The sequence below is a fragment of the Nannobrachium achirus genome (assembly GCF_963921795.1).
Source record: "Nannobrachium achirus genome assembly, chromosome: 19".
Lineage (NCBI taxonomy): Eukaryota > Metazoa > Chordata > Actinopteri > Myctophiformes > Myctophidae > Nannobrachium > Nannobrachium achirus.
Window position 1 is genome coordinate 35,250,678 of NC_137826.1, and position 21,339 is coordinate 35,272,016.

Genomic DNA, 21,339 nt, shown 5'->3' on the forward strand with positions numbered 1-21,339 from the left:
ATGCAGATTACGTCATCATGGCGCGAAATTCTCCCCCCCTCACGGCTCATAGAAAACATATAAAGAGAAGGCTTCAGAAGCTGAAAATAACGGAGTGGGTGTTCTAAAACTTTAGCGATTTAACAGTTAGGACAATTTTAAGATTTGTTTTATAAAAAAAGTTACATAGTAAAACTTTAAATCAATGTTACCGTAGAGATTGAATTAAGTAAAATTAATTAAATCCACACTTCATCACTCTCTTTACTCATCTGCAGTTGCAAGAAATAGTAGGGCTAATTTATGTATTCTGGTATAGTGCTGGCCCTTTAGGTAGTACCAGTAAATGGGGCAGAAGATATGGATAACTTTTATCTGGGGTGTACGACGTAAGCACATTTTCTTTCTGACTTACTAAGGGTGAACTGAATTAGATAAGAAGCCTCAGAGTGTGAATCATACTATTATCTTTGATTGGGAAATCACTCATAGGGCCCTATTTTCGCCTGTGCCTTACCCCTTATCCCTAAACTTCTTTGCCTTTTCTTTTACTATTTTGAAAAACCATTTTAAAATACAGCGGTGAATGATTGATGTATATAGTTTTTAAGAAGTGGTCAAGACTGTAGGTTCTGTGGATATACGTAGCAATATCTTCAGTGGAGCTCGCTGGGGGAGTGCATTGTTCGACTCAAACTGGCAGGGAATAGATAGAATTCTACTCTGAAGACAGCCATGTTGTTAGGTTAGTAAGTGTGGATAGGGAATCAAGATCTTTAATGGCTGAGGGCAGGAGTCTTCAACGTTTTCAGGCCGAGGACCCCTTAGTTGAGAGATAGATGAAGCAGGGACCCCCACAACCTTTTCAGAGATTCCATATTTCATGGTTTGACGATCATCAGTGTATTTTGGATTCATGTCAATTTGTGTTTTCAGATATTTAACCACTTGAACCGTCAATACTTGATAAACTTGACCTTTCACTCTGTACTTAGTTTGCTCTTTTTCCCTTCTACACCAATGCTTTTACACCAATGCTTTTACACAACGCCTCGAGGCGTTGTGAGCTTGTAGATCGGCTATTTTCGGCTAAAGTTATCAGAATATTGACGCTAGGGTTCAAGTAGTTAATATAAAAAAAGGAGGAAAAACGTTTCTATCACACAAATATTTGGAGGACCCCCTGTAGTAACTCTGAGGACCCCCTAGGGGTCCCGGACCCCCTGTTGAAGCCCCCTGGCTGAGGGTATTCCACATTGTGGTGGCAGCATACTAGAATGATTTTTTTTTCTCCCATGGTTGAGGGAACAACTTGAACACGGTCAGAGGGGCTCCCTCTGGTGTTATGCCCATGGGCATCTCTCACTGTAGAAAAGTACAGTAGTTACTGTAGACAGGTACACGGGTACTGTTCATTTGAGTATCTTGCCCATTGCATGTTTCTGTATTCTATCTTCCACCTTGAGCCATCCCAGCCTAGCAAAGTGAGCTGGGGTTAGGAGAGTCCCGCGTGAGTTTGAGGTTTAGTAGCAGTCTTGTCAATTTGTTTTGAGATGTGGGTGTATAGTGAACCATAAGGTGCAAGCATACTTCTCAGATAAATCCCTTGGAGTTCTCCAGTACAGAGTTTCTGCTTCCAGGGTCTGCAAATCTGCATTTGGTCCTTCCAATCTACTCCTGTAATAGGGATGCTCTAGACCACAGTAAAGGTCTGAGTGTTGGTGTAAAGCAAATGGATATATTTACACTTTTTACTGTGTACTTTAATGCTATTAATGATAACCTTTAATCTGCTGATGGTCTTACTGTAAAACGGTCTGGGCCATCACTGCCGTGACCTTTGGGTTGTACTTAATGAATGAGGGGATTTGAAAGGGTCAAAATCCAGCCCACCAGATGCCTATACTAATCTGATAACTGTCTGGATTACTCTCACTGGTCAGATGAATTTGGCAATATCATTCACGGTTACTGTAACTCATTGGGATACAAAACACCATAAACCCTGTCTGTGATCCCTTCCTTTTCCTTTCCCCCATAATTTGGGCCCTGTTGGTATTATCTTCCAAGATTTGTGTTTTTATATATTATGTAAGGAAAATATGCTCAAATTAATTCTCAGAGATAAAATCATTCTCTAGTAGGTGGACCCAATTTTAGAAATGGAAATAAAACTGTGGATAAATTCAGGGAGTATGCTCTCATACTGTTCCAGCAAGGACGGTCAGGACCTGGACCAATCAGTGACGTCTCGATTGGGGCCAGATCAAATCAAACCATGACTAGTCAGATCTCGCCTAGAATATCACATGATTTCAACCAACATAAATCCTGCCCACGAAAAAGGACGTCCTGGATTAATCAGAGGTGATCCGATCGAGGCCAGATAAATATCATAACTAGTCAGATGTCCCAGAATATAACCTTATATGATCATATTTCAACTAACATTACAAACAATTACAATAATCCTAAACTAAAAAATCTATATGACGTCCTGGTAATGACGTCAAGATCATCCCGATATGGGCTTTGATCTGGCGTAGTTCTGAACGTCACCGGAGTCACCGGAGGATGTTATCATTTGGATTGCTGGGGTAGGTTAGGTGTAGGCTTAGACCTAACCAACCCAACCCTGACTGGCCAACACAACAACTTTGCATCACCTTTTGTGCTATTGCACCAATGTAATAGCAATGGAATCTGCAGGTCCGTCCGTTTCCGTCTGTCCCCACAACGTGGGTGGTCGATTGGTCATATGGTAGTGGGTACCACACTGGTACTTTGACAACGATTACAAACGGGTACAGTGACAACTTAGAATGCATTCCTGAATAATGTATTAATAAATAACTGCAAGCAGCAACAATATTTTGTCTGGAATATACTGCAAAGAGTGTTATGAGAAACTTCACTCAAAACCATAACAGTTAAGTGGTAGGGAACAGCCTGGGACAGTGATTGATGCAGTGTTTGGATCTTCAAAGAAATATTACCATGGTTCTTTAAAACTTATATTCCTTGTTAGTTGTTTCTGCTCGATGATTTAGAAAATAACCCTGTGGATCGTACTGCAGCAATTTCTCAGTTTTCAATTTCCTGTTGTATGTTTTGTTTTTTAACAAACACTGATTTAATTTAAATGCTAAATCAGTTTTGCTGTGTTAGCGATGATCAGAATGTTCACCCAGCTGCTTTCCCTTTTTCAATAGCATCACTAATACAAAAATAGAGCCTTATCCCGAGGAATATTAATTATCATGTAATACTGTACTGAAATCGCATAGCATTTGTTTCAAGTATAGTTTTGCGATACAGAATACACAAAGTCACTTAACAAGCACATCGTGCTGGCCAAAGCCTAGGTGTCCTGATAATAAAAGCCCAGTCACCTCACCTCCCATGTGCTGATAACAGTGGGACACAAGAGGATGTCATGTCATGTCATGTCAGTCATAAGGACAGTCAGGAAGGTGTCACATTTACTCCCTACTGTAAGCTCTGACAAGACACCACACCAATGGTAGAAACCTTGTATGTCCAAAATCGTTACTTTTCAGATAATGGAAAAAAATTATGTGTTCCAATGGATCCAATATAGTTATTATTTTGTCACAAGTCAAGTAAGCCGAGTCATGAGGCCCATAGGGCAGGAGCCTATTTTCTGTTTCTGTAGCATGACGCTAGTATTTCGCAGGGACTCACCGTCTATCCAACACGAGATGCTGAGTGCCAAGCAGGGAGTGATTGGGTCCCTTTTTTATAGTCTTTGGTATGACCCAGCCGGGGATTGAACCCCGACGTCCCAGTCTCATACTTTCTACTGCTTAAATATTTACAAAACCCGCAGACAGACCCTTTCACTTTCAAAGTGTAACAAGTATCAAAAATAGCACATCTACAAGCTCACAATGTGTCACAAATCACAATGCAACTCATTGTGAGCTTGTAGATATTATTTTGTGCAACACGAAATGGGGCATTAATTTAAGGAACAAAAAAAAACAAGGTTTCTGGCCAGTTTTTCCTTTCCAATTTCCTTTCCTACCTTGAAGTAAATTGCATTCACACAGCATCCATGTTCCTCCTGCTGTCTGACCAGGGAGCATTAGCTCTGTGTCGCCACACGAATGCAATAAACTTCCTGGTAGGATTTAAAGCCAGGAGTGCTTGCTGAACTTGGAAGACCAGAGTTTGTGTGTGTGTGTGTGTGTGTGTGTGTGTGTGTGTGTGTGTGTGTGTGTGTGTGTGTGTGTGTGTGTGTGTGTGTGTGTGTGTGTGTGTGTGTGTGTGTGTGTGTGTGTGTGTGTGTGTGTGTGTGTGTGTGTGTGTGTGTGTGTGTGTGTGTGTGTGTGTGTGTGTGTGTGTGTGTCCTTATCGAGAGGATCAGGTAGATGCCTGACAAGCACTTGGAATTGTTGGAGTTGAGGCAATACATTTAGTTTGACTCGGTTCCACAGATAAATGCTCACAACGCCTCACAAAGCTTGTAGATCGTCTATTATAAAAAAATAATTGCCTCTTTATTATATAATCTGACAATGTGGCCAATGTTTAACCGTTTTTTATAGTTTGTTAATGACTTTTGATGCAGTAATGGCCTTATTTATTTTCCTTCTTTCTTCCTTTTTTTAAATTAAAAAAAGGTCTTAAAAGTCTTTAAATTGTCACTTCACTGTCATCTGGGGGGACCCCCCCCCCCCCCACCCACCAAAAGATTATTTGGGGACCGCCCTGGGGGTCCCGACCCACAGGTTGAGAACCACTGATCTATGGTCTTTTTGGCCTTTACACCAGATAGCTGTGTGGAACTCCTACACTGGACTGAACCTGACCCAGATTACCCGGGACCTGAACAACAACGTGACAGACTCCATGGCCAACAGGACTCTGGTTGTCACCACCATACTGGTAAGATGGTATCATTTATGCACAGTGTTGGAAAACGTAACGCACATTTTGTGCTTAAGTAAAAGCTCCAATACTGGAATGTATAGAAATACTCTGCTACAAGTAAAAGTCCGGAATTCAAAATCTACTTGAGTAAAAGTACAAAAGTATTGGTGTCAAAATGCAGTTAAAGTACCAAAAGTAGAAAGTATGGCCCGTGCCAGGTTTTCAAATTGTTCAATATTTTGAACAATTTGATGTGAGGGCACCGGCACCCTAAGGGTGCCCTCAGACCAAAATACCTATGAGAGTGGAATCCGCGTTCCGTCAATGCATTTTTCAATGAGAATGGAGCTTTTTTTTGCCAGTAGAGGATTTCTGCAAAAAAAACGCTCCATTCTCATTGAAATGCATTGGCGGATTCCACTCTAGGTATTTTGGTGTGAGGGCACCCTAACAAAGTATTTCTATATTGCCGTATTGATACTTTTACTTGAGTAAAAACTTTGAGTACTTTTTCCACCACTGCTTATTTCCACGAGTGGTTGTTCCCAAGCCTGACCCTCAGAGACAGGAGTCAGCATGAATGACAGGAGCACCAGGTGAATGTAATTAACTTCCTGGTAGATTAGAAAGCCAGCAGGACTAGAGGTCCTTGAGGACAAGGGCTGGGCGCCACAACTCTGGGACAGTTGTTGTTCTATTGTGCATTTTGGAATTCTAATTCTTCAGGTTTTTCATGGCAACTCCAACACTGCACCACGTGATTTCACTAATTAGTTCTGCTGTCTCTTGGTTTTTAATTAAATCACCTGATGCGGTAGAATAAAACCCCCGATTCCAATTCAACATCTTGGCACATACAGTAATTGAATGCCACTGCTCAAGGGTGTGTGAAGAAGCCAGTTAGAGAAGGAGAAATTGAATCAAAAGACAGAAATTATGTGAGTGGAAGAAGAGAATTATATTATTTGGTGATTTACAAAAGTGGTACAAGTGGTATTTTTGCCAAAAGTACCTTTGTAGTTTATGGACCATTTATTTTCCGTTAATTGGCTTTGTTGTTTTTTTCCTATTTATTTTGAATTTTTCTTTATTGATAGCACACAGCATACAGACAGGAAATGGGGAGAGAAAGATGGCAAAGGTTGGGATCGGGACCTGAACCCACAACACACCGCCAGGCGACAATGGAGCCTAATTGGCTTTGTTTTAAAACATTACCAGACTAAACTGAATAATTGAGTCAATGTTGGCTAAACATCATTTTGCTGAAAATAAGTCATGAACATTTGAATTTGGTTTGTAAATCAATCTACTCTCCATGGACCATTTTTGGTTAGAGTTTTCAAATTTACCCATGCTTTTAAATGCCTTAATTACAACAATACTTGGACAAAAATGAAATAGAATTGTGAGCTTTTAGATGTGCTATAGGCAGTATGCGCACTGCCACCAAATGAAGTACAGTATAACAGTGCTTTAAAAGGTAGTCCTCTGCATCTAAATGAGGGTAAATAATTGTTTGCAAGACACAAGAAAATAAGATGCTTTAAGATACATAGCAAATGAATGTACCAAATACAATACAATCTTAGTTAGTTTCTTCCTTTGTTTTTAGTTTTTCATTTATTTGTCCTTTTTTGCACTTACAGGAAAACCCATATGTGATGCATAGGAAGTCAGACAAGGAGCTGGTGGGTAATGACCGCTTTGAGGGCTACTGCCTCGACCTGCTGAAAGAGCTCTCCAACATCTTGGGCTTCACGTACGAGGTCAAACTGGTGTCTGATGGAAAATATGGAGCGCAGAATGACAAGGGAGAGTGGAACGGAATGGTACGGGAGCTCATCGACCATGTGAGTTGAACCAAGCGCGTGCGCACACACACACACACACACACACACACACACACACACACACACACACACACACACACACACACACACACACACACACACACAGGGTTGTTAGGGTTACTTTTAAAAAGGAATCCCCTACAGTTACAAGTTACTTGCAAAGAAAATGTAGTCAGTAACGTAATCTGATTATCACAATTTAAAAAGTAACTACTAGTTACTTTCAGTTACTTTTGGATTACTGTTTAGCAAAACTCTCTAATTAAATAAGACAAGTTTTACCATTGATAACTAGACAAGAATATTGAGCCAATGAAATTAGGAAAAGGACAACAGAATCTTACTTAAGCGATGTGGCAGTACTTTACACTGATTCGACTTGATTATTTTATTGTTTGGCGTTATAACTTATTTGTAAAATTCATGAGGGCAAAGGGGAGAATGTAATCCAGCATGTAACCCCCATCATTCAGATCCGTTACTGTAATCCAGATTACTCATTTTAAAATGTAACCTGAGACTTTACAAGTTACCTGTTTTTTGTAATCTGATTACGTAATCCCGTTACATGTAATCCGTTACTTAACAACCCTGCACACACACACACACACACACACACACACACACACACACACACACACACACACACACACACACACACACACACACACACACACACACACACACACACACAGCAGTGCTGTTTGTTTATTATTAACGACAGCTATCAGGAACTATATTAGATCTTGGACACTGGGTGAAAATAATTATCTACCTGATAGAATTGAAAGGGAGCAATCGTCTGGGTCCCCAGGACCTACCTGAGAGGAAAATCAATGATTCTAGACTCTAGAGCCTCTTTTACCTCGATGTCTCTCTGAAATGACGAGTGTAATTGTGTGGTGGGCAGTTCTCACTACTACCTCATAAAATCTGGAAGTAAAGTAATAAGCCTTCCATCTCTCGTTAGGATAAAACTCAGGCAATTTGGAGCATTGGTTAATGTGGTAAAGATTTGTTTGGTTTATATCTTGTTCTAACAACAGCAAGTCGACAATTTAGTATTGCTTGCTGCTCTAGACATGCAATTGTACATGTTAAATCAACACATAACTTTTGGTGAAATAGAAAAAGCAGTCTCAGATATTCTTGATTTCTGATCTGTGTGGGGTGATTCTCTTACTGTATGTTACACATTGTGTAATATGGATTCTACAAACTGCAGTTGGCAGCACCACAGAGAATACTGCAGTGTCTTAGAATGTCGGGCCAGCTTTTCATTGTCGAGTCATTCAAAAGATAACAGACGAATCGATTGACAGAGAGACTATAGGTTTTTGGGACTGAAATCTAATAAACTCACACCAAAACAGTCTGAGAAAAGGAGAAAAGACATACTGGAAGAAGGAAATAAATGTTACTAAAGGGTCATTTTTTTTAGGTTGGATGACAGAAACTAAATTAAACCAGGGCAGATAATCCCAAAACAGTCCTTCATGGCCAATTCTTCAGGGAGCATTCCAACAGTGCCCGGTTTCACTGTAAGACATGAAAAGACAAAAAGAGTTGGCACCTCTTAAAGGCTCAGCAGCAGCCAGGATGATTGCCTAAAGTTGTGCAGCGCCCCACAGCTCTGCACTAACAGCCCACAACAAACCATGAACCCAAGGTAATGCTATACGGAACATAACCAAACTCAGGATGGCGATTATTACATGATTCTTGCCTCCCCTCCCCTCCCTTCTCTTCCTCCAGATAGCAGATCTCGCCGTGGCTCCTTTGACCATCACCTACGTCAGGGAGAAAGTGATTGACTTCTCCAAGCCCTTTATGACCCTCGGCATCAGTATCTTGTACCGTAAACCCAACGGCACTAATCCGGGCGTCTTCTCCTTCCTTAATCCCCTGTCTCCTGACATCTGGATGTATGTGCTCCTGGCCTGCACCGGGGTCAGCTGTGTGCTGTTTGTCATTGCCAGGTAAGAGGATATGGGATGGATTAATGGTGGGGGGGCACGCAGGGTCTTTTCTGTACAGATGAAAGACTGTGTGTACGACGTGAAGGATGGCAGGCGAGGGTTATGCGATATGAAATTGTGCTGCTGGTCAGCTTTGTCACCAGGACAATAGTATGGAAGCCCATTTCCTCAACTGAGGAAATATTGTGCAATTCTGGTGATAGATCTCACAATTTCTCACAGAGTTTATTTCTTATTGAAAATATTACATTATACCTCATAGATATACCTCTTCTGACTTACAGTATATCTTGAGTATGTTTGTGTGTGTGTGTGTGTGTGTGTGTGTGTGTGTGTGTGTGTGTGTGTGCGTGTGCGCGTGCGCGTGCGCGTGTGAGTGCATGTGTGTGTATTGGGGTAGGGATTCTTCTCTTTTTGGGAGAAAGAAAAACTCACCAATCAGGCCTTTGCATTTGTATTCAGTGTTGGAACAGGGTCTCCATATGATAGTGTACAGAGAATCACAAAACAAACTAGAAGCAGTGCTCTTCCGAGCACAGGTCTCCACCAGGCCACACAAATCGGCCTGTTATAGCGCCACCATTAGGGCCATTTGAAAACTTTGGGGCAGAGGTTCTGAATTGGCATCCAGGGAGTGTGTGTGCTCATTTTGGCAGCGACCGGGCCAACGGCGCCGGAGATTAGCTGTACACAAACTGGGAGGACGAATCGGCCTGTTATAGCGCCACCATGAGGGCCATTTGAAAAATTTGGGGCAGAGGTTCTGAATTGGCATCCAGGGAGTGTGTGTGCTCATTTTGGCAGCGAACGGGCCAACGGCGCCGGAGATTAGCTGTACACAAACTCAGGACGAATGGGCCTGTTATAGCGCCACCATGAGGGCCATTTGAAAAATTTAGGGCAGAGGTTCTAGATTGGCATCCAGGGAATGTGTGTGCTCACTTTGGCAGCGACCGGGCCAACGGCGACTGAGATTAGCTGCACACAAACTGCGAGGACACACACACGGACGGACACACGGACACACGGACGGACGGACGCACGGACGGACGGACGGAGGGGAAAACATACTCTCCCCTCAGCCTTCGGCTGGTGGAGACAACAAACTAAAATTGTGGCCAAGCCAAACACAGCATGTGAATGAGAATTATTTGACATGAATCATCGACTAAGAAGAGAATAACTGGCAGGTACCTGAACACTGACAGGCAGACAATTGAAGAAACCGTTTCCCTCCCTGTTTTACATTCTGATGCATCCCGATTATAATCATATGGGAACAAAAGAAAATCATTGTTTATGGTGCCAGTTAGAATGGCTTTGATTGTGGTGGCTGTGATGTATTTGGTTCCTCAGGTAGAGGCCAAATCCCTGCCAGCTGGTGGGGCAAATCTACTGAGATATTAAAATGCAAATTAAGCTGCAGGTACCAGGCGCGGATTTAGGGATTTCTTTGACCTGTCTCCTTTGACACCGTGATAACAAACTGACAGCAGTTACCCCCCTGCACGCACACAAAGACAAGAATAAATACACATTATAAAACAAAGTTGGGCGGCAGTGGATCAGGGGTAGAGTGGCCGCTTGGCAAACCGGAATGTTCCCAGTTCGATCCCGGGTTCCCCCAGAGTTACTGTCGAAGTGTCCTTGAGCAAGATGCTGGTTTGTTTGTTACAGAGATGAACAAATGAAACTAACTCACTGGCTTGCGTGTTGTTCTGCCGGATGAATTGCCAGTAAACAATTTGATAATCGAGTGTACCAAACTTTTCTCAGTTGATTTAAATCATGCATATATAATGAGATCATTTTCTTATTCCAATGAATAAGCAGAAATAAGGAATAGCGGTCATCCAACTTTTGTTTTGGTGTTTTTTGGTAAGCAAATGAATATTCTATCTCATTCAGGTGATATTTGCAGTGTAACCACCAGGCAGGTTGATGCCAGGCAGGTCCTTAATCAGCATACATTATGCATATCTATGCAATGACTCAAAGCAAACACATGCTCATTTTCTTTTTAATGTAGGCCTACGTGAAAAGAAATCGTAAGAAAGAAAATGATGGTACCCCGACACACACATATGCATTCACACACGCACACACATATGCGCACACACTCATTCTGTTAAGATCAGCCAATCTTTTCAACTAAATCTGACAAGGTTTATAATAGGACATAATGAACTAGAAAGGAGTGCATATGTCTGTCAGAGTGGCCTGTCCCTGCTCTGTGTAAGGAGTGGGTTGCTGTCAGGACCCGAGGAAGCTGCAGGGGAAATAGCGTGTAGACATACATAGAACAGTGCTCAGGACTTGTTTAAATTTTGAAATGGTTGAAACATGGCTAAATCCACCTCCTGGAATGTTCCTACCCAACCATAATCTCTCTGTCTCTCTGTCTCTCCAAGAAGCATATAAGCATTAAGTCCCCTTTCTGAAGATTAGCAAAGCAGTGTGCATGTGTTGTCATTTTCATTCATCCAGGCATTGTACTCAGCCAGTCTTCCCTTCTCTGTCTCTCTCCCTTCCTCTCTCTCTCTCTCTTTTCTTCTGTCATTCTTTTTTCGTCTCCCTTCAGGTTCACGCCGTACGAGTGGTACAACCCACACCCGTGCAACCCGTCTTCAACTCTCGTACAGAACAATTTCACTTTGCTCAATAGTTTCTGGTTTGGCGTTGGAGCTCTCATGCGGCAAGGTATTTAGCTGACGGGGCCACTCATCCCACAGGCTGCACAGGGCCACTGGGCCCCATTTGAAGGTCTCCCCTTAACATTGACAGTGTACAAATGGAACCAAATGGACTGTGTGTGTGTGTGTGTGTGTGTGTGTGTGTGTGTGTGTGTGTGTGTGTGTGTGTGTGTGTGTGTGTGTGTGTGTGTGTGTGTGTGTGTGTGTGTGTGTGTGTGTGTGTGTGTGTGTGTGTGTGTGTGTGTGTGTGTGTGTGTGTGTGTGTGTGTGTACAATCATACCAGCAACTATACCAACCTACCTACCTTTACGAATAAAAGCACAGTTAAGTCTAATTTATGCTTTGCCGCACAACAAAAATCTATACTTACTTAGCCTACTACACCTTGTGGGGCATAGGCTGTCAACAAGCGATCTCCAGGCATCTCTGTCTTCAGAGATGCCGTTTCACTCTGTTGGCCAGGTCATCTTCAGGGTCTTGATGTCTGCCTCCATGTCTCTGCGTAACCCAACAAACACCCGGGGCAGAGACACAACAAGATACTGCACAGGACAAAAACATATGTTTGCCAAAATAGGATAGGATGCTAGCCAAAATGATGGTAGCCCAAATGCTAGACAAAAATTACGCTAAACAAAAATTATGTGCATCATTTGTTTTAGTTGATAAATATGTAATATTTGTCGAGCAGCATTATTGTGCGATGCCGATGAAGTATGAATAAAGCCTTAAGCATTTGTCTCCTATCCCCAAAACGGCAAATGTTTACAAGTGGCTACAAAATGTTCCAGAAACACAGTAACCTTAAATGTAGTACATGTGGTATGTATCCTTTCTTTATACTTTCATGTGCAAACTATCTCACTTCTCCCTGTCCCAGAGAAGACAAGATAAAGGATGCTCACTGTGTATTTTGCAATTTTACGTTTGACTTATCAGGCATTTGGTAATTCCACTGTTTTCTTGTGCCATCAGTATTCTTGTTTCTCCATGTCTCCTCTTTTGTGTCTGACTGAAGAATGGGAAATAGCTATTTTCAAATCTAATATGCCTCCTTTGTTTTGTTTGGATTGGGTTTTGCATTGCCATTCCCTCTCGTCATTTTGGACAGTCACGCAAAGAAGTACAGAGAAAGGAAAATAAATATAAAAAGAGATGTGCAATTTGTCATCCAGTGAGGGTCTGGGTGGAACATCTCATTGAGAAGAGAGGTGCAGCAGTGTGAATCTATGCTATTAAGATGAACCTATTTTAGATGGCGTGCCTACACACAGGCACGCGCCCTCTCTCTCTGTCTCGCTGGCTCTCACTCTTGCTCTACTACTGAGATACTTCGCTCATTACCATTCTAGCTGCACCATTCTCAGTCAGACAGACCTCCCTAGTTCAAAATCACCACTACACAGAGATAGAGACAAGCACAGAGGGAAGTATAGATATGGAATCCAAAGAACCTATTGGATTCTTTAAAGCAATATTGAACTTTTGTAGAATCTTGGGCTGTGCAGGATGTCTACCTGATATCTATCGAGGAACCGTAAATTCCATCTCAAATGACACGTTTAGTATAAACAAATGTAAACAAAGCAGATTCTGTTAATATTCAAATCTATTCTTAGTACCGTTTTGTTGCCTAAGGCAATTTTTGCCTGCTGGCGCTTGCATTACATCACTATTGTTGATCTATCGATTTTTGTTGCACCAGAGAATTTATGTCAAAGATAGCATTAATTCACTTAACATTTGTCACTGTGCTAAAAGTCTGATTTCGAGACCCATCTCACCATGCAATGACCGTGAATGGAATCACTACTTCAGCTTACTTCAGCTCACAGAGCACAGATAGATGATGACTGACACTATTTAGATTCATATATCATGGGCAGGTTGCTAAGTTCAACATCGTTTTGCATGGCAGCACCATCCATACATTTTCCTCTAACTCTACTGTCACCACCCCTGCAATTCTTGCGTCCTTGACTCTCGGTCTCTGTGTATCGATTAGGGATGGGACGATATGAAAATGTCATGTCACGATTATTGTGATAAAAGAAATCCATTATCCTGGGGTGGAACAAAACATTGCAGATCTACAAGCTCGTTTTGAGCTTGTAGATCAGCTATGAGATTTGGTGTAGAGGGGAAAAAGAGCAAACTAAGAGAAAGGTCAATTTTACCGACGATTCAAGTGGTTAAATATCTGAAAATAAATTGACATGAATCCAAAATACACTGATGATTGTGCTGACAAATAATGAAACTATATGGAATCTATGAACAGTTTGTGGGGGTCCCTGCTTCATCTCTCTCTTAGCTAAGGGGTCCTTGGCCTGAAAACGTTGAAGACCCCTGTGATAAACGATAGTATCGCTTATCGTCCCATCCCTGGTATGGATATAACATGGTGTCCTCGTCACTCTGTGTCCAGGCTCGGAGCTCATGCCCAAGGCTCTGTCCACGCGTATACTTGGGGGGATCTGGTGGTTCTTCACACTGATCATCATCTCCTCCTACACGGCCAACCTGGCCGCCTTCCTCACAGTGGAGCGTATGGACGCTCCCATCGACTCGGCTGATGACCTGGCCAAGCAGACCAGGATTGAATACGGTGCCGTGAGGGATGGCTCCACGATGACCTTCTTCAAGGTAGGGCATTCACCAAATATTTGAATATCAAAGTCACTATTCGACGTTGTTCACCGAAGTCGAATATTCGCTTATTTTAATTTTTTATTGTTTTCTCTTAAAAAAATATATAGTTTATAAAGCTTGGCTAGATAGGAGTTCATAAGAATGAGATGTCAATGCCCCTGGTGGATGAATTTGTTAATGCTCTATACCAGGGGTTCTCAAACCTTTTTAGGCCGTGACCCCCAAAATAAACATATTTGAACTGGGGACCCCCACCCTGACAAGCACTTGGAATTGTTGGTATTACATTTAATGTGACTCGGTTCTGCAGATAAATATGGTGAAAATAGCAGATCTACATGCTCACAACGCCTCGTGGGTAGATCGGCTATTTTCACAATGTTCGCCTCTTGCTTACTTAATATTTGACAGTTTAGCCAGTTTGTACAGTCCTGTCGAATATTCGACTATTCGAATACTTTAAGGTCGAATAATTCGATTACTAAAAATCAATACTGAATGCCCTACTTCAAGGTAGCCCTGCTTTGATGTACTGTAGTTGGTATGTTGTGAGCACATTATTACATGACCTTTCACTTTCATTTAGGTAAATGACATTTACATGCAAATGTAATAAATGATCACATGCATTTGAGGGTTGCTTAGAACACTGGGAATACAAGGAGAGCAATTTATTTTATTGTACTGCTGGTTTTGGCAAATGTTTCAACATATTAGCCAGATGTCCAATATAGGCCCCTAAGGATGTGTTTTTAATTAAATGTGTCTCCAAGAGACCTTGAGGTGTTTCTATAACAGGCTTGTCTTATGCATATTGTAAAGCCTCTTTCAAATCAAACGGACTTACAGGAGTAGCTGCTCACGCTCTCACTATTACACTACTCACAACCTGCAAAGACTTGAACAGTGCCAAGGACACTTTGACAGATGATATCTCTGAAACAGGGACTCAACCTCAGACCATTCTACTATCGTTTACCATGTTGTGTAATTAAACAGCAGTTTGACAGTATATGTCACAGTAAATGTAGCTAAATGGGAAACGTATAGATTTCCAGGCATATTTATTCATTTCCCAACAGACCAGAAAATGTACATGGCAAAAAGACCAAGCACACACTTGTTGAAAAATGTAAAAAACCTTTGCAGGGAGTAATAAAACATTTTGCAGCTATGCGTTGTGACACACAGCCTTCATCAGGGTGACTAAACCAGGAAGCGTGTCGAAAAATAACAACCAACAAATAAGCATGCTGACATCCACCAGAGAGTGTTCAGTCGGAATGCTCTGAGGCAGTTAGTGCTAGATTAGTGCTAAACTGGATGGGCTCGCTAGAGGGAGGAGGAGCGCTTGTCTTGTTTCACTCAACGGAATAAGGAATGGTTTTACATGCATGACCTTTTTTATATCACCAAGGGTGCGCACTGGGTAGCACTTTAATATCTCATCACATCAGATGGTTTCTCGTAAACATCTTCTACCAAATCCGCCACAACGTTTTGCTCTCAACGTTTTGACACAACAACTAATTTGGACTGTACCTAACTCCTTGGTGCAAACGAGAAAAAAATAATCCTTCAAATTAATTAATATGTTATTACCGATTTTTGGCCCAGCCCTAATTCCCTACCGAATCACAGGGCAGCGTCTCTGGGGCATATGTGGTAGTTCACAACACAGCCTGTTCGTCTGAGTGAAAAAAGACTTGGCAACATGCTATTTTAAATGTGTTTGCTTTCCATCACTCTTGTCTTCTGATTGAAATCTTAAATCTGAGCTATACCACTGCAACCAAACCTACTGGGTTCCCTTATCAAACACTTCACTGCACCAGCCCGTAGTTGACATGCAGAGAGAGGGAGATGGAGGGAGGGGAGAGAGAGAGAGAGAGAGAGAGAGAGAGAGAGAGAGAGAGAGAGAGAGAGAGAGGAGAGGAGAGAGAGAGAGAGAGAGAGAGAGAGAGAGAGAGAGAGAGAGAGAGAGAGAGAGAGAGAGAGAGAGAGAGAGAGAGAGAGAGAGAGAGAGAGAGAGAGAGAGAGAGAGAGAGAGAGCTATAGAGATTGGCAGAGTAAGAGGACTGTGCACCAGTGTCTAGAGACTCATGGATGTCTGAGTACAATGGATTGAGATGGATAGTGAGACTCTGTTTGTGTCCTCGTCGTCACACCTACAGTATACGGTCTGACAAGCTTTTCAGATGTTTGACTTTCTAAAGTTATCCATGTCCATGTGTCACCATAACCGATGCCGTTAGCCTTTACCCCACTCTCCACCACTGGCCTAGCAGCTGCAATCCATGCAGGGCAGATTTCTTAGCCTCTCTTGCGTCTCTCCATCAGAAATCAAAGATCTCCACCTACGAGAAGATGTGGGCATTCATGAGCAGCAGGAAGAACACAGCCCTGGTGAAGAACAACAGAGAAGGCATAACACGCGTGCTGACCACAGACTACGCCATGCTGATGGAGTCCACCAGCATCGAGTACATCAGCCAGAGGAACTGTAACCTCACGCAGATAGGAGGCCTCATTGACTCCAAGGGCTACGGGGTGGGGACCCCCATAGGTGAGGAGAGCTGAGAAGTGAGAACACAATCTGAGACAAAAATGGCTCAGGTACTAAACATCTACATGTACCGTACTATACAATCAAGGGCAACCTAGAGGTCAGCTTCCATCATTACCTTACGTTATCTAGGAAACCTAACGCAGGCACGTGCAATGGTTTGAAATAAGCTTTTTTTTTTACAAGCTTTTAACGCTCGCATGACTGAGCCTGATTTTGAGATTTAGAGATGGAATGGGTTTGCTCAAGAAACTCAGAAATTTGACTTTTACTAAAGATACAAGCCAAGTCTTGTTTTTTTCCTACCATCTGAGATGTTTTGTACATATGAAATTAATATTTTTGAGAGTTTCCTGAGCAAACTATAATTCCATTTCTTAAAAAAAGGTCATTTCTCAAAAAAGGTCAAAATGACCTGTTCAGACATGAGTGTGTTTTAATGCATCTATTTCATCCTAATATGAATGGTTCAGTGTTAATCAATAATTGAAGCTCTTGACCTTCTACCATATGTCAGATGTTGAGTTGGCAACATCTCATACTGTATTCGGTTGTTTGGCATTTATGATTTGACCATGATAGGGTATTGAGTCTGTTGCAGATAGAGTGATACATATTGTAGACTCAAACATATTGGCTGTCAATGTGTCCAATATTCTATATCATTACAATTTAGGTACATTAAAAAAAGATTCTACATTTGCAGGTTTAGAACTAGAAAAGATAAAAGTGTAACACTCAACAAAGATGATCTTTGGAGTCACAAAGAGAAGAAAAGTTCAAGGCACTTCAAGGAGATCTCATGTAACAAATGTTCTACAAACCTTTGGCACCTTCAGCATGATCCTACATCACAGTGCTCACACCCTTAAACACTTACACTTCAAGGGGTCTATACCTGGTCCCTTCCTTTTCAGCTATTTTCATTCACCATAATGTTCCTTTTTCTTTCTTTTTTTTAAGATTTGTTTTGGGGCTTTTATTGATAGGACAGTAGACAGACAGGAAATGGGGGAAGAGACAGGGAGTGACATGCGGCAAAGGTCGTCCGGATCGGGAATCGAACCGGAAACGCTGCCAGGCATCCATGCCTATGTGGCAATGCCTAAGTGGTATGTGCCCGGACCAGTAATCCAGCGGGCACCCCCGTTCACATCATTTTCACCTATTATGACATGCCCACATTGCCAAGAATAGGGACGCGAGGGTTCATTATGTGATGAACTGATCTTGTCAAGCACCAAATGACAGCTTTAATGACACTATTTAATTTCCACCTGTTGTATCCACCCCTCTCCCCAGGTTCTCCTTACAGGGATAAGATAACCATTGCCATCCTTCAGCTGCAGGAGGAGGGCAAGCTGCACATGATGAAAGAGAAATGGTGGAGGGGGAACGGCTGTCCGGAGGAGGACAACAAGGAGGCCAACGCCCTGGGCGTTCAGAACATCGGAGGCATATTCATCGTCTTGGCGGCTGGCCTGGTCCTCTCTGTCTTTGTGGCCATCGGGGAGTTCATCTACAAGGCTCGCAGGAATGCTGACATTGAGGAGGTGAGTGACACCGATGGGTATACTGAGCGGCAGGTTTTGCCCCCCAACCTCCAGACGCCATAAGTGATTGGATTGCGCAAGCATCCACATACATGCACAGCACACGCTAGGCATGTCACAATTATGACATAATCGTCTAATCGCAATTATTTGACATAATCGCCATTACTTTGTCATAATCGTCATAATAGTTTCCAGGTTGAACATTTTCATATATTTTCAAACATCAAAAAGTGAAAATAGCAGATCTACAAGCTCACAACGCATCGCATCACGTTTTGAGCTTGTAGATCGGCTATTTCAACTACCAATGTTGTTTTTTAACAACTCGCTCCCTGCCAATTAAATATGGGCTTTTTGGCTCATATTGCCATAAATCTCCATAGACTTCCATGTAATTTATAGTGCACAGATCATGCACGCCCATGCACAGATCATGCACCATGTTTGTGCAGGCTGTTCACAGCTTTCAAACAAAAAAATCAGATTGGAAATCCGCATTCTTGAGAAAATAGCCATTATGTTTTACATGTTATGTAAGCAAAGATGGCTGCCCTGTATGAAAGATGGGGTTGTATGGGGGGTGGAACATACAAAATCGCGATTGAAATCATGTTTTTTTTTTTGTTTTTTTTCTACGTAAAAGTCGATTTAAGTCGTTTGGCAGGGAAGTCCATAGTGAGATAGTTGATCTGAAAGTCGTTTGGCACTGAACTAGTTAAGTGTAAAGTTGTCAAATATGTCATTTCTTTGTTGCGACCGTCAGGTTGCAGATTACTATGAAAACCTCCACCGGCTGTCTGTCAGTCTGTCTGTCACACTTTTGGCCCTACTCTTATCTCTGGCACTTGGCCCTATCCATGCCAAACTTTGCACACACACTCCTTGGCTGGCAAACCACAACCTCTGCCCCTGATTTCTCACATGCCCCTCTTCTAGCGCCACCATGAGGTTGCTTTTTGCAGACAACATACATGGGACCTGACGGTCGCTTATCTCCCGATTAGGGAGTCTTACTGGTATATTTAGATTATGTGTCATATCTGCCATGTGCAACTTCAAAGCCTAAAAGCCAAACAGAAATGTAATTGTCAACGACAAAAACACAATAAAATCGGCAATCGCAATCATTTGGATTGACAATTAATCGTCATGTAAAATGTCATAATTGTGACAGCCCTGACGCACGCGCACGCACGCACGCACTCACGCACGTATACAGCAATGTTTGAAGGAAGTTTCCCTTCTTTGTTTTCGTCTTTGTAGTTGTTACAGGTACATCTTCAATGCAGTTTGATAGTCTTTTCATATTATTGAAGGTTTTATTTGAACAGATGCCTGTTTATCAGCTGTTTAATTGCATTCCGCTGAGTTTACTTAGAATACTCACAACGGGGACTTGAATAATAAAGAATCCTTCATTATCCTTTAATCCTTCATTATCTTTTATTCAACACAATAAAAAGGTAATGAAGTATCCTTAGATTACCTTGGCGCACAACAGTCAACACTGTACGAATATGACAGATATCTGACACATTTCCTCATCCATATGCTTCTTCTTTCCACATTAAACACACGCATGCACACACACACACACACACACACACACACACACACACACACACACACACACACACACACACACACACACATACATTAGATTTTAGTATTTTATATACATATACAGTAGCCTATATATATATATATATATATATATATATATATTCAATTTTAGTATTTGATTATTCACAAAGTGACACTATTGTAGGTCATGCTCATTGCATCATGCCTGCATGCACACACCTGACATTGTTTCTGACTGCCTGCTGTTCAATAACCTTTGCTGTGGACTGTGGTTGTCGAGCTGGATTGTTATTTGTGTCAGTGTTGTGTAGATTGAGTGTGGCTCATGGCACTTGGCTTTGCTTGCATATCTGATTTGACGTGCATTCATTGTTGTTTTTTTCTTTTCTTTTCTTTCCCTGTTTGTGTTGTGCATGCTGGCGTCAGGCCTTTTGTTTCTTTTACGGGGTGCAGTCCCGTCAGTTCCGTCAGTTCCGGCGTCGTGGCTCCACATCTTCCTCAGGCACATCCTTATCCACTGATCTGGAGAATGGCAGGCTACTGGGGGACGACATAGAGTAGCCATGGCAACACACACAGACAGACTTGCTAGAACGTAGGTTTGTAAGACAAGTCCAACACCTGTACCCAGGTGTCTCTCTCTCCCCTTCTCTCTCCTTTCACCCCTGCTGTTACAAGTAAATCCCTTGAGTTAATCCCAAATACGCATCACCTTTAACCCCTTCAGCCCTATACTTTCCTGTGTACAGCCGATCTATAAGCTCACATCCCGGCAGGTTGTGGGCCTGTAGATATGTCAGTGGCTAACCTCCATTTAATCTGCATCCTGTAATGATGTGACCATCATACCTGCACTGACCACCCTGCAGAACATCCCGTTATGATCTGGCCGTATTCAATCACTTTGCAGACGACTTTTCTATTAATCTGTTACCCCAGATTGGTAGTCTTCGGACCGTCTTTGAAAGCCTATTTTACACTCAACACTCAAATTTAATTACAAAGCCAGCATTGATTTAATATTTGGCCAAAGCTTCGGACAGGATTAAAATGTACTTTTCATGTATTTCTCCTCGTGGTTCAAACATTTTTCATTTAAATAGTGCCCATTGTGAACTGGAACTCTCTCTCAGTTTATGAATCCATAAACTGAACGTTTGAAACTCACTCTAGCTTGGAAACCGTCATCCATGCTTCATAACAGACAACTCTTTCATCCATTCACTTCTTTTCCATGGTGTGGAGCACTTTACTTGGCAAAAGTAAAGTGCAAAAGTAAAGTCTGGCAAAGAGGACTTGATCACCTGAGCCCTATAGTGTATACTTTGTCAAATGACAAATAGCTAAACAAAAAGAAAACATCATACTGCACAAGCTCACAACAAGCTGGCAGATTTCTTTCTTTAAAACTTTTTTAACTTTTGTCAAACTTTTCTTTGTCTTATTTTTTAGTTGCTGGAATTCCAGGATCAATGACAACATGTCACATTGGACACCCATATTTATGAAACACTATAAAACCATCCTAATCTTCTGTCCCCTTGTCAACAAAAGGGCCTTGGAATCTCTATAATTTGTTA

At 41.9% G+C, this 21,339-nt stretch overlaps 1 protein-coding gene across 1 annotated transcript in view; it reads left to right on the top strand.

Moving 5' to 3' along the window:
- LOC308304795 (glutamate receptor ionotropic, kainate 1-like) overlaps positions 1–20,320 on the top strand; it is a gene marked incomplete at both ends in the record, with an annotated part of 75,494 nt that extends 55,174 nt beyond the window's left edge. The window contains 8 exons of the mRNA XM_080749425.1: positions 4,777–4,890; positions 6,525–6,728; positions 8,484–8,707; positions 11,289–11,407; positions 13,830–14,047; positions 16,394–16,619; positions 17,922–18,172; positions 20,186–20,320. Coding sequence (XP_080605551.1) covers positions 4,777–4,890; positions 6,525–6,728; positions 8,484–8,707; positions 11,289–11,407; positions 13,830–14,047; positions 16,394–16,619; positions 17,922–18,172; positions 20,186–20,320 — 1,491 coding nt within the window. The remainder of the gene's footprint in view (positions 1–4,776; positions 4,891–6,524; positions 6,729–8,483; positions 8,708–11,288; positions 11,408–13,829; positions 14,048–16,393; positions 16,620–17,921; positions 18,173–20,185) is intronic.
- Between the last annotated feature and the right edge of the window lie 1,019 nt (positions 20,321–21,339).